Source organism: Lipotes vexillifer, unplaced genomic scaffold, assembly GCF_000442215.2.
Source record: "Lipotes vexillifer unplaced genomic scaffold, Lipotes_vexillifer_v1.1 scaffold330, whole genome shotgun sequence".
NCBI lineage: Eukaryota > Metazoa > Chordata > Mammalia > Artiodactyla > Lipotidae > Lipotes > Lipotes vexillifer.
Genome location: NW_006775627.1, coordinates 1,421,474 through 1,433,851, shown reverse-complemented (window position 1 = coordinate 1,433,851; position 12,378 = coordinate 1,421,474). Strand labels below are relative to the sequence as shown.

Here is a 12,378-nt window from a genome sequence, read left to right as displayed (position 1 = left end):
TGAAAATTGATATATTCTGATGTCACTTTCTTTTTTTTTTATTAAAGTATTGTTGATTTACAATGTTGTATTATTTTCTAGTGTACAGCAAAGTGATTCAGTTATATATATGTATATATATATATTCATTAAAAAACTTTCTGTGCATTAGTATTTTCTGTGTGTGTGTTTACACAATTACCAAAATTCAGGGATACCAAAATTCCTGAATCTAACCTCTCATCAGTTACTACGCAATTGGGCCAAATCATTTAAACATGCTCAAATTCAAGTTTCAGCCTCCAAAATGGTGAAAGACTTTTCCATTTGTTGTTTGGTAGTGAATTTCTAGCCCTCTCTCCTTTGAGTGTTGACAATACAAGTTATTTCTGTTTCTTCCAAAAATAGTTGGGAGAGAGTACTTGTTTTTCAACAGTGGATTCTTTTTAAAAGTGCAATCTAAGTTTGTTCTTCAGATTACTCCTCTCAAGCCACAAAGATTTAATTTACTTTCATTAAAATTCATTATCTTTTCTAGCCTACTAGTATTTTATATGTGAAAAAAGTTAGGAGAGTTATTTTCGCATTTTTTTTTCTGTAGAAATTTCTCTCTTATGAGGGAACCAAGAAATCAAAGGAAAATGTATGCAGAAATCTTTACGTCTAGTTTTCCTAAGTCTTCCTTTTTTAAACAATTCAATTAATTTCATGAGGAGTAAGTATAACTGCTATCTTTACTTATTATGAAGTAGCTGACTTTATTAGGAAGACATAATTTACAATGCCAAGCTTATGGTTACTTGTGTTTTGGTTTGGATCTTCGTGTATTACATATAATCACCATGACATTTCTGTTTGGAGAGTTACCTGGCATTGCAAAAGGCATAAGAGACAGCTCCCATGTATGTTCTGTTTATCCTATTAATGGTTAGTGCCCTGTGGTTTATGCTTAAGCATTCTAAGTTATCTATAGACTAGAAACAAGATTAAAGTCCCTGCTCCTATTCCTGTTTTGGAAAAGGAAGAAAATTTGTGGGGACATTTGGAGTGTATGGTGAGTGTGATAGCTATCCAAGGAAGAGAGGTCTTAGAACTTAACATTTGTGACAGCTTTGCACAGAATGGGTGTTCAGATGTACCTATTAGCAAACTAGATTGAACAGGTCAGTGAGAATCAAGGGGATCTTGATTTTTCTTGGCTGTACCCCTACTAGGCTCTTAATCATATTGTTGATTCTGTCCATTTTACAAGGTGTTTTATTTTCCCCTGTAATTCTCATGTCCATAGAAGTGCCTTGCCTGACATAATAACAACCTTCACTATACAATATGGTCCTCAGGCCTTCTGAGTATGCCACCTCTGTACAGGGACGGTTTCTGCTATCAGTGACTTCTATTTTCATGTCAGAACTGACTTCTCTTTGCATTGGACTCTGTTTTTTTGTGTGGTTTTTTGTTTGTTTGTTTGTTTGTTTTGTTTTGTTTTTTGGCTGTAAACACTAATATTTTGCTTGTTTTCCTGCTGCCTTGCTGTCAACTGACTAGAGATAATTGATCAGAAACCTGTGCAAAGTTTCCCAACTAAACCGTGTAAGTCAAAAGCTTTTGTAAAGCTAAGACTTTTCATAATGGATATAGTCATCTCTAAAAATGACTTTAAAAAGAGAAAACTGCATATTCAAATAATAATATTTAAGTGTCCCCTTTACCCGTCTCTCTTCTTTTTAAATATCTTTATTGGAGTATAATTGCTTTACAGTGGTTAGTTTCTGCTTATAACAAAGTGAATCAGCTATACATATACAAATACCCCCATATCTCCTCCCTCTTGCGTCTCCCTCCCACCCTCCCTATCCCACCCCTCTAGGTGGTCACAAAGCACTGAGCTGATCTCCCTGTGCTATGTGGCTGCTTCCCACTAGCTATCTATTTTGGTAGTGTATATATGTCCATGCCACTCTCTCACGTACCTGTCTTTTAATAATGTTATACAAATGAATTCGTACATGTTAAAATATGTCAATAATTTCTGCAGGAAAAAGAACATACAGAGTAGTTTTACATAGGTATGTCCATTTGTTAATCCCCAAATCATAAGAATTCTGTTAAGTGGCTTGCCTCAACATAAGAGCTGGATTTTCTACTAAAATGATTTCTAAGGAGCATTTTCAATCTACTATCAAAAAAGACGTTAACTAATGTGTTTAACCACTGACAAATGATAGCTTAGAAGGATGCTGTAAATCCTCATAGAAATCTATAAAAAACAGAAATAAAAGTGGCAGTATTTGTCATAATAACTTATCTCCTGTTGGACATTACTTTAAAAAATATAACAAGAAGAAGAATGTAATAAAATTTTCTTTTGCATTGAAACAAATACCTGATCATTGCATTATACCATACATAAATAGCCTGTATAACCTAAACATCTTCTGTTTCACTAAATAGCATGTTTCTTTGTCACGAATAATCTCACATGTGATGGACAAATTGGGGAATAATGTTGTTATAATGCAGAGATTGTATTAGTTAAAGCACAGTTTTCCCCAGCGTACTGATGCTTTGAAATAATCAGGGACACCTTTTCCTTCACATTTACGTAGAACATCCTTAGCAATAAAAGACCTTAATACTAATGAAAAATTAATAGAACTTCCTTCTTTAGCGCAAGCAGGGTCTAGTTTAACATGCCCCAAACTACTGTGCTTAGATATTTCCCTCTGTTTTAAAATACTGAGTCAAATGTTTTATTTTGATGATATCATTCAAATGTTCCCAGGGTCTCCATTTCAAGGGAGAAAGGACAAGACCCATAGTCTGAGACTGCAGGGAGGTTGCTGGCTGAGATTTTAGATACAAATGTCCATAGAGATTTAACTGGGCCAAATCTTTTTATTAGGATTGTCACTGTTTTTATTAGTGTTCTAATTGCAAAGTTTTATAAGTGTTGAGTGATCTGTCCATAATCATGTTTTCCCCTTAAGCCCTGTTATTTTTTGAACATGGTTTTGCAAAGACATTTTATTTCCTTTTATTTTTTTTAATGTCTTTATTGGAGGATAATTGCTTTACAATGGTGTGTTAGTTTCTGCTTTATAACAAAGTGAATCAGCTATATACATATATCCCCATATCTCCTCCCTCTTGCATCTCCCTCCTACCCTCCCTATCCCACCCCTTTAGGTGGTCACAAAGCACCGAGCTGATCTCCCTGTGCTATGCGGCTGCTTCCCACTAGCTATCTATTTTACATTTGGTAGTGTATATATGTCCATGCCACTCTCTCACTTCATCCCAGCTTACCCTTCCCCCTCCCTGTGTCCTCAAGTCCATTCTCTATGTCTGCGTCTTTATTCCTGTCCTGCCCCTAGGTTCTTCAGAACCATTTTTTTTTTTTTTTTAGATTCCATGTATATGTGTTAGCATACAGTATTTGTTTTTCTCTTTCTGAGTTACTTCACTCAGTATGACAGACTCTAGGTCCATCCATCTCACTACAAATAACTCGTTTGTTTCTTTTTATGGCTGAGTAATATTCCATTGTATATATGTGCCACATCATCTTTATCCATTCATCTGTCGATGGACACTTAGGTTGCTTCTGTGTCCTGGCTATTGTAAATAGAGCTACAATGAATATTGTGGTACATGACTCTTTTTGAATTATGGTTTTCTCAGGGTATATACCCAGTAGTGGGATTGCTGGGTCATATGGTAGTTCTATATTTCCTTTTTACAGAACACATCTGTGGTGTTTTGGCACACATCCTCTGTCTAAATAAACTATGTGTCGAAATATAACTAAACATCGAAGTAACTTAAATACCTAAATGTATTTTTCCTAAATGCAATGATATAACATATAACTGAAAAGCCTAATATAGTAATATAGCGCTAAACACCTAAATCTGTTTTATCAGAATATAACAATAATGGTAATATACTAGGATGAAATAATTTTATTTATAAAATTATTCAAATGGTAATTATATTTTATCTAAAGTGCATAACTGTGATTCAGTCTTAACTTTTATGCTAAATGATTGTTTAGTTTACCACCTAGTATATACAATTAATAACCTTTCTTAAACAAATACTATCCTTTGTCAGAAGAAATACCTACCTCATAGGAGGAAAAGTCCCCTAAGAACTTCCCCTATTTTTTTCATATTATGGAAATAACTTTTTCTTAAAAGTGTTTAGCCTGACTTCAAAAAAGTGGAAACCATGAGTCAGACCATAACTATAAGGAGATTGCTAGAGAATTTGAGTGTGTATTTCTCATTCCAAGAAATTATTTCTACTTACTCTACATTCTTTGTCCAGTCTGGAGGATTACTCAGGGTCATAAATACACAGTTGGTCAAAATAGTGCACATGATAAGCATGCTGAATAAAGTAGATTATAGTTAAGGAATAAATGCTAGTACAATGTCATGGCCGCTTAAAAATGATCCAGTACAAAAAAAAAAAATCAACACAAGTTACCTGTAAAATTAACCTTACTTATTTCTTTTAAAACAATGGCAAAAACAGTAAGAAACTTCAAAGTCTGTCATATACTCTTGGTCCATGCTTTTTTATTTTACATCATTTTCTCACAAAACTGAATTCAATAGAAAGAGATCTCTATTTGAAGCAAATGGGAATTTTGCATTTCAGTGAGTTGTGTGAAACTGCACTGCAGGGGAAATGACCATTCTTTAGTAAGTTTATAGTATAAGTCTAAAAGTTATACTTCAGATACCGTTTACAATTTCTACTGACAGAAAAAAGGTTAATGAGTGCAATGTAATACACTTGAGAATGTACAGCTCCATATATTTGAGGATTACACTGATTGAGAATTCCACTGTAATTAGAAACTCTAGCAGTCTTATAGTGATGTAACTTGTTCCTTTAGCGTTTACAACATAAGAATAAAGAGAGAGACAATTTTTTGCTAAAGAGCTAGTATTATTTTCTAACTTTCTATTTTCACTTGAGAGTGTGGGAACTTTGACCACCTAGCTATCTTCCTGTATCTAGTCCACACCATACCTAAACAAACACTGCTTTTAAACCTTCCTAAGAATTAGATGTGGTAATTTCCCTTAGGATCTCAATCCAGACTTCACTCTAAGGAAGTTTATGATTATATATTTTGAGGTAAATCTTTTATTTTAAAATGTAAATACTTTACAGTATCAAACCATAGAATGGGAGAATTCAAATGCACTTCAAAAGGTTATCAGTCCTATTTCCCCTGTCTCTAGGTTAACCCTGTCTCTGTTGTCTCTCTTTTAGTTTTTATGTTAGCCTGTTTTGAATCTGTATAAATGCCGATTCTTGAACACTGCGTCTGAAGATCACCTTTCTATTTTATTATCATGTCTTGAGAATTTTCTTGAAATCCACCCCTATTATGTCATTTTACATATACATTTTGACTATCACTGTAAGTAGTTTTAAGTTCAGTTAGTTTTAAATATATATTATCAATCAGATACATAGGCACATAGTAGTTTACAAAATATTTACTAAAGAAAGGAAGGAAAGAGGGAAGAAAGGAAGGAAGGAAAGAGGGAGGGAGGGAGGGAGGGAGAGAGGACAGGCCCAGGTGATTAAAATACAGAACGAATTAAGGCACAAAAGTTTGAACATTTGGTAATATAGATAATAACACTAAGCACCATAGACTATGTTTCTTTAGTGGTGGTTATATATGGTCTAATTGAGGTTAATAAAAAGTTTGAAGTAGATTTGCTGTTATTCCTACTACACAATGTGTTTCATTTACACATTCACTATCATGGTAGCGTTTTTACTTCTAGAATCATAATAGTCATTCTACAATAATCTTGTTATAAATAGCAGAAAATCAATGAGTAAAACAGATTAAACAACAATGTTACCATTAATCCCAAAGAAATTTTATATATTTTTTTAAAAAAGAATGACATTTTTTGTAAAATCAACTACTAGAAACAGCATTTAGACAATTCACATGAAAAGGATATGAATGTACCAAAATCTTAATAGCAATTTTCCTAACAGGGTTTAGCGGAGTTAAAATATACAAGGCAGAGGTGGCACTGAATCGGAAAATTGCCTTCCCTTTATTCAATACTATAAAAGTCTGAAAAAGAAAATATGAGAAAAAAATCACTAGATTAGACATGTGGCTTATTTGAAGAGCTTATACACATAAAAAAAACTTTTTACCTGATTTGTTTGAACTTGTTTAAGCCAGTTTGTATATCATAACTATAAACATGTTAGATGTTTCTCCCTTTAATTAACATATAGCTACAAATAAAGATATGATATACTATTATCTAATCTGCCTCTCAGGTATCAACTTCCTGATACAAATTGATGATCCTACATAAAATTTTTACCAAGATGTAAGGTAACTTTATGGAGTCTAAGTCCATCTAAGCCTTACCATCTGTCTCCAGTTTTGGTAACTTTTCAGATTATTCTGTACATACTGCTATTAAAATAATCTTTTATAAATATTTTAATTGCATCAAGTTTTTTAACTCCAAAGTTTATGAAGGCTATTTTCCCTCTGGTAGTTGTCCTACTTTAAAATGTTCAAACAGGCTGAATAATCTGGTTTTGCTCATTCTATAGATCTGCTGGTAATACTGAGAAGGAACAGCTGCATTAAGAGTTAGGCTGAACTACATCATTTCAAAGGGCATTCCCTGAAACCTATAATCTTCAATTTACCGTTTAAGCTGTATTACCCAGTGATTACCTAGTAGGTCTCTCTAGGATCATCTTTTATTTTTTTCCCACCAAAGCGTCTCTGTTCCAGCCAATTTAATTCACTTGCTAGTTCCACTCACTGTCAACTTCTCCCTCTGATTCTGAAAATGAGTGTCATAGAATCCTAGAGGAGGGAGGCACCTGAAAGGTCGTGTAATGCAGACTTCCTCCCGTTTCAGGTCCGTAACAGACCTGACAATAAGGTCCCACCTACAATGACCCACTATTATATCAAAGGTTCTTAGTCCTGTCCACATGTTAGAATTTCCTGGGGTGATTTTAAAATCGCCGATCTATGGGATCCACGCGAGAACAATTGAATCAATTTCAGGAGGATGGGCACAAACAATGGTATGTTAAAAAATTTCCTCACGTGATTCTAATATGTAGCCAAGGATTGAAAATTCCTACTCTCTGGGAATGTCCTCAGCTATCAAGATCATCTCCTCCACCATGTCTTTCCAGATAAATCACACTGCCTTCTGATCACTCCCTAATTGTTTCCCTTTTCCAGTAAGTCTTAGTACATTAATATACGCACATTGGCATGTTGCTTGTAATTACAGTCAAGTAGCAATTTACATGTAGAGTTCATTCCACTGAGGACTAGCTTAGAAGTTGTTATAAATCATTGAGCATAAAGAGCCTGTTCGCTACTTTTTCTCCATTTTTTCCACAGTATTTAATAGCCTCGTTTGCAAATAAACACTTGTTTTAATTAAATGTGGGTTTATCTTTAAGATGCCATTTACCTTTAAGACATCTATTCTATATAACCAGTTACTTAATAATATGTTTTTATCCTTTAAGTAAGGGCTATATCCCATACATTCATGTTCACTGACAACATGCTCTGTTTGAATAGATATATTGTGAGTATAATATTTATATTTTATAAATATAAAATATTTATATTGTAAGTATAAAGGGTAGAGAAAACAACTTCTCTGCACATTGGCCTTTTGTATTCAAGACCATGGACCTCACCAACAATTTTCCATGAACTGTACTCTATAAATTTGAGCAATTCTATGACAAGGGCAGATAAACTGTTCTTTACTAGCACTGAGATTATCCACAAGGGACAGTGGACATTGGGAAGAGTGCCCTTGAAGCACAAATGCATTAAAGGACTTTTTGAATTCACAGGATTAAATCATGTAATATTATAGCCAAACAATCTAGATCCATTTAAACATTCAATGACAGCAGTAACATATAAAGTTTACCATAGTTTAAGGTGCATTTACTCATGCTTTTTTGAAACAATATCCCTGAAAAAACCACTTGTAACATTGAGAGGATTTTATTTTGAAAAACTCTCCAAAAATAGAGTGAACAGGAATGAACTATCCCTTAAAACATGGAATCCTCTTCTCTTCCCACAAGATTGGCCTTTGTAGTACTAATGGGATTAAAAACGACATGCCAAAGGCATCTTTGGTGAATTTACTGATTCTGGAAAAAGCAGACCTTAAGAACACCATACCAGTTTATTTCTGGAGAACAGCCCCTAACACAAAGAAAACTCCGAGTTCTGAGAAATTAAGAATAAAATGTTAATGTCCTGTATGGTGAAAAAATTTCAAGAAAGGCATTTGAAATTTGGGGCTCTTATGTTATTGAGAGATATATCTAAACTGAAAATTATTTGACAGAATGACACATAAATAGAAGAGAGATAAATAGTGTCAATTCCAAAATCAGTCCTCTAAGAAATGATAAGTATTGATGTGACTTAAAAAAATAGTATTACTTATTGCTAATAAGGTGATGAATGTTATATCCGGAAGTATGTTAAACTGGTTATTGTCTACTCTGGAATGCTGCCTGCTTCTTTTTTCCAGGTAAATGCACATTTTACAGGTTCACTAAAATTTTTACTACTTGAGGCAAGAATAAGTTCTCTGAGTAGAACCACATACATCAGAGAATTCAAAATTATAAAACCAGTTTTTTTTAAAAAATTTTCTTTTCTTATATTAATAAACACCATATGTAGGTTTGCTTAGTGGTTAAGAGCTCTGGCTCTGGAGCCTGACTGCCTGGGTTCGAATCCTAATCCACCACTTATAGAATGTGACTTCTATAGAATGCCTCTCTGGGCTTCACCTTCCCATCTATAAAATGAGGTTAACATAGTACCTGCCTCACTGGTTCTTTGAATATTAAATAAGTTATACCAGTTAAAGCACTCAAACAGTACCTGACAAAGTATGAGCATAACAAATGTTAGCTATTATTATTACTGTCACTATTCTTAAGTTTTATCTGTTCAATTTGAATGCCATTAAAATACACTGTGATGTTGCTCATATGATTAAATTAGGTATATAAACTGTATCATTAATTGATGGAAGCAAAGTTACATAATGCTTTACAATTTTAAAATGCCTTTCACCTGCATTATTTCATATAATTAACAAGCTCTATACCGTATTTTAAATTCCAGAACTTCTCCGTTAGCTTCCTACATTAGCTCCTTCTATCCTAAGAACCACAAACTACCTTTTTCTTCAATAGCACCTCAATCTTTATCTTTATGTACACTTCATAAAGGAAAGCTGTGCAGACAACAGTAAACAGTCTAGATGTCTCTCAAGATGGGTCATGGCCATTATGAATAAATCAGGGTTCAAGTCTTGCTGTCAGACAGGAAGGCAATAAAAACTGACTTTGTTAGCACACAGAGAACAATTCTGTTTCTGAGCAGCAGACTCACATTAACCAAGCTTTAAAGCCTGATATAAAATCAGAATGCCAATCTACTTATATACAGCCAGATATATCACTGTCACATGGGCTGAAATAATTGCCATAGCACAACCAGCACATTCTTTTCTTTAAGCAGATCTATGGGAAGACAAATAATAAGATATTCTTTGCTGAGGGTGGAGTCCAAATAACTTAGTTAAATAATACATATGTTTGATGACATCTTGATTAGGTAGTACAGTGCAGCCCCTTTACAATGAAGTGACTTTCTGGGAGGTATATGCTTTCAGGGCTACTACTAAAGATCTGTCTCCCTAGGAAAATGCTAATGTTTGTCTCTATTATTCTCCTTTTTCCCCCTTAATTTTACCAGTTCCCTTTCTTAAGGACACTTCCTTTCTTTAAGCAGCAAATACTTTTAATCATGCCAGAGTATCAGTCATGCCCCTGTCTCTTGAAGGTATCTTTGCAAATATATAGTTTGAATCAATAATTTTCAGAGGAGAATTTTCTTCTAGTTTCTTGGGGAATGCCTTACTAGCCATCATCATGTGTAATAATACAGTAACTAAATTTCAAAATTTTCTTTATCAATTCTATAGTAAAGTACTGGAATAAATTATTTTTAGAACTATATGAATATTTATTATCTGCCACCTTTCATGAAGCTAGTTTAAAAGGAAGAAGAAAGGACCTGTTTATTTAACTTTGTTCTGTAACTTTAAATAAAGCATTTTAAAGCTCGCTACTCGAAGCGTGGCCCGTGTACTAGCAGCATGAGTCTCACTCGAGGGCTTGTTAGAAACGCAGGACCCGTGACCCCACCCCAGATCGATGGAATCAGAATCTGTATTTTAACAAGATCCTCTGGTGATGTGTATGTACATGGAAGTTTGAGAAGCACTCCTTTAGAGCAATAGGGCTAGTTCCATGTCTGAATGGTTGTCAGTTCCTTTAACCATCATTGATCTTATAAATTGTATGCTGCTTAAAGAATGCAATTTCTTTCGCCATTCCTTTTAAAAGGGCTGGCTTTGGCTAGTAAAAGTGCTCAATATCTCCTTTAATCTGTAAGCGACTCATGGTGATATTAATTTATCGTTAGTTTCTACATGGGCCTGTTTTTATGCTTGTGAACGTGAAATATAAATTGTGCTTGTAAGATGTCAAAATACCCAATTAGAAAGCATAGAATCTATCATCCGTTTTTTATATTTCCTATAAAATACTGTACAGCTGGTTTAACATCAAAAACCAGCTAATTCTGACAGAATTATGTGATTATTATAGTATTAGGAAGGCACAGTCATAGCTGTTGATTTAAATCATATATGGATGGAAAAACTTGAGGTTTTTTGTTTTTTTTTTTTTTGCCTTCTGTTCTTGACAGGTTTTTCTTGGAGTGATTTTTTAACAATATGTAAGTGTTACAGAATCTAGCCTGTGACAAATTAAGGTTAAGAGAAGCTCCCAATCATATTCCAGGTTAGTGGACCAAAAACATGTATCCTTGGGTGAACATGCTTCTCAATGTATATCTTCCTATAGGAGGATGCTAAGTAAAAGATTATTTATTGCCCTCTAGAACACAAATCTATTGTGAAGAAACCTCAAGCCAAATAAGAACTAAAAAATAGATATATGTACCCCATAACTCTTCTTTCACATAGCTACTGTTCTGTTGTCTACTGTGTGCTTAAATATGTCGGCAATAACAGATATTTTGCTTTGTTATGTCAGTTTTAATTTTGACAGTATCAATTACTATGAAATTGTACCAATTGTTCATCTCTTTATATCTCTTCACTGTGGCCAGATCTTGACTTCATTTCTTATAAATGTTTCTGCTTATTATATTGTGCTTAAAAATAAGTGGAAATAAAAAGTATAAAACCTTTAACAGTAGAAAAATTATGGTGTGGTATATATATGAGCCCCAGCAAAGTATATTAAAGTTGAGTTAAATTAAAGACTTATTGGAAGGATAAAATCAACACTCACTTTCTTATTGATGTAGTATGGGTCCAGGTCCTCCAGTGGCTCTGACACCATCCCTGGAGGGATGTCTCCGTAAATAAATGGAAGGTTCTTTCCAGCTTCCAAGTCACTGTTTGGCTTTGGTTTGTTCTCATCATCGTTGTTTTGTTCTCTCTTGGGTTTCTTGGCTTTCTCTTCTGCAGCACGTTTTTCGATAGCAGCAAGAGATTCTCTAGTAAAAAGGCGGAAGCTTTCAGGTCCTGGGGGTACCGGAAGTGCCTGTGCCATCTTTTCATCCTGCACATTTAATTACGTTTAGCTTCTTGCATAAGAATAGCCTACAATTTTTAAAAAATGCATGAGAGATAGGAAACCAAATGAACGAGAGGGATTAAGAAAATCAACCAAGATGTCATTTAATGTTTCTTCTAGTAATTTTTTAAGTATAAACTTTAAGTAGTGCTTTTCATGCTGCACTACAAATTTTAACTTAGAAGCATCATTCAATCTAATTTTCAATACACCAACTTTATATGTCCTTCAAAAGTCTGTTCTGATACCTTTGCACCAAAGTATAGTATATGTTTGGTAAAGAGTAATGCTAAGAATGCTTGTCAATAAAATTACTCAAGGACCCATTATTTCTCTCCCTCCTCCTTTTATCACATCCTACTAACTTTCCAAAGAAAGAAATCCTGGTGACAATGCAGTGGTATATCCCTGACTCATAAAATCTCAGGATAGGAAAAGAATTTTTGCCTAACCCAGCCAGTGTTCTGGTTATCAGCATCATTGACCACTGGTTCTCCAGACAAGGTCTGACTGTCAGCAGGGACAGAGAAGTCAAAACTGTTTCTGTTTAGCTTTTCACCTTGGATCCTTCTGAGGTATCTTCTGAAGCAATGCAGAATATATTTACTTCCTTTCCCAGTCTGCTGCTCTTTAAGT

At 34.2% G+C, this 12,378-nt stretch overlaps 1 protein-coding gene across 4 annotated transcripts in view; it reads right to left on the bottom strand.

Annotated features, from left to right (window-relative positions):
* Positions 1-11,718, bottom strand: part of LOC103089747 (sodium channel protein type 3 subunit alpha) — an 83,128-nt gene extending 71,410 nt beyond the window's left edge. For all 4 annotated transcript variants that reach the window (XM_007450064.1, XM_007450067.1, XM_007450065.1 and 1 more), the window contains exons 1-3: positions 11,455-11,718; positions 5,982-6,100; positions 4,291-4,380 (exon numbers count right to left, since the gene is read on the bottom strand). In XM_007450064.1, the coding sequence (XP_007450126.1) occupies positions 4,291-4,380; positions 5,982-6,100; positions 11,455-11,718 (473 nt within the window). The remainder of the gene's footprint in view (positions 1-4,290; positions 4,381-5,981; positions 6,101-11,454) is intronic.
* Positions 11,719-12,378: the final 660 nt, after the last annotated feature.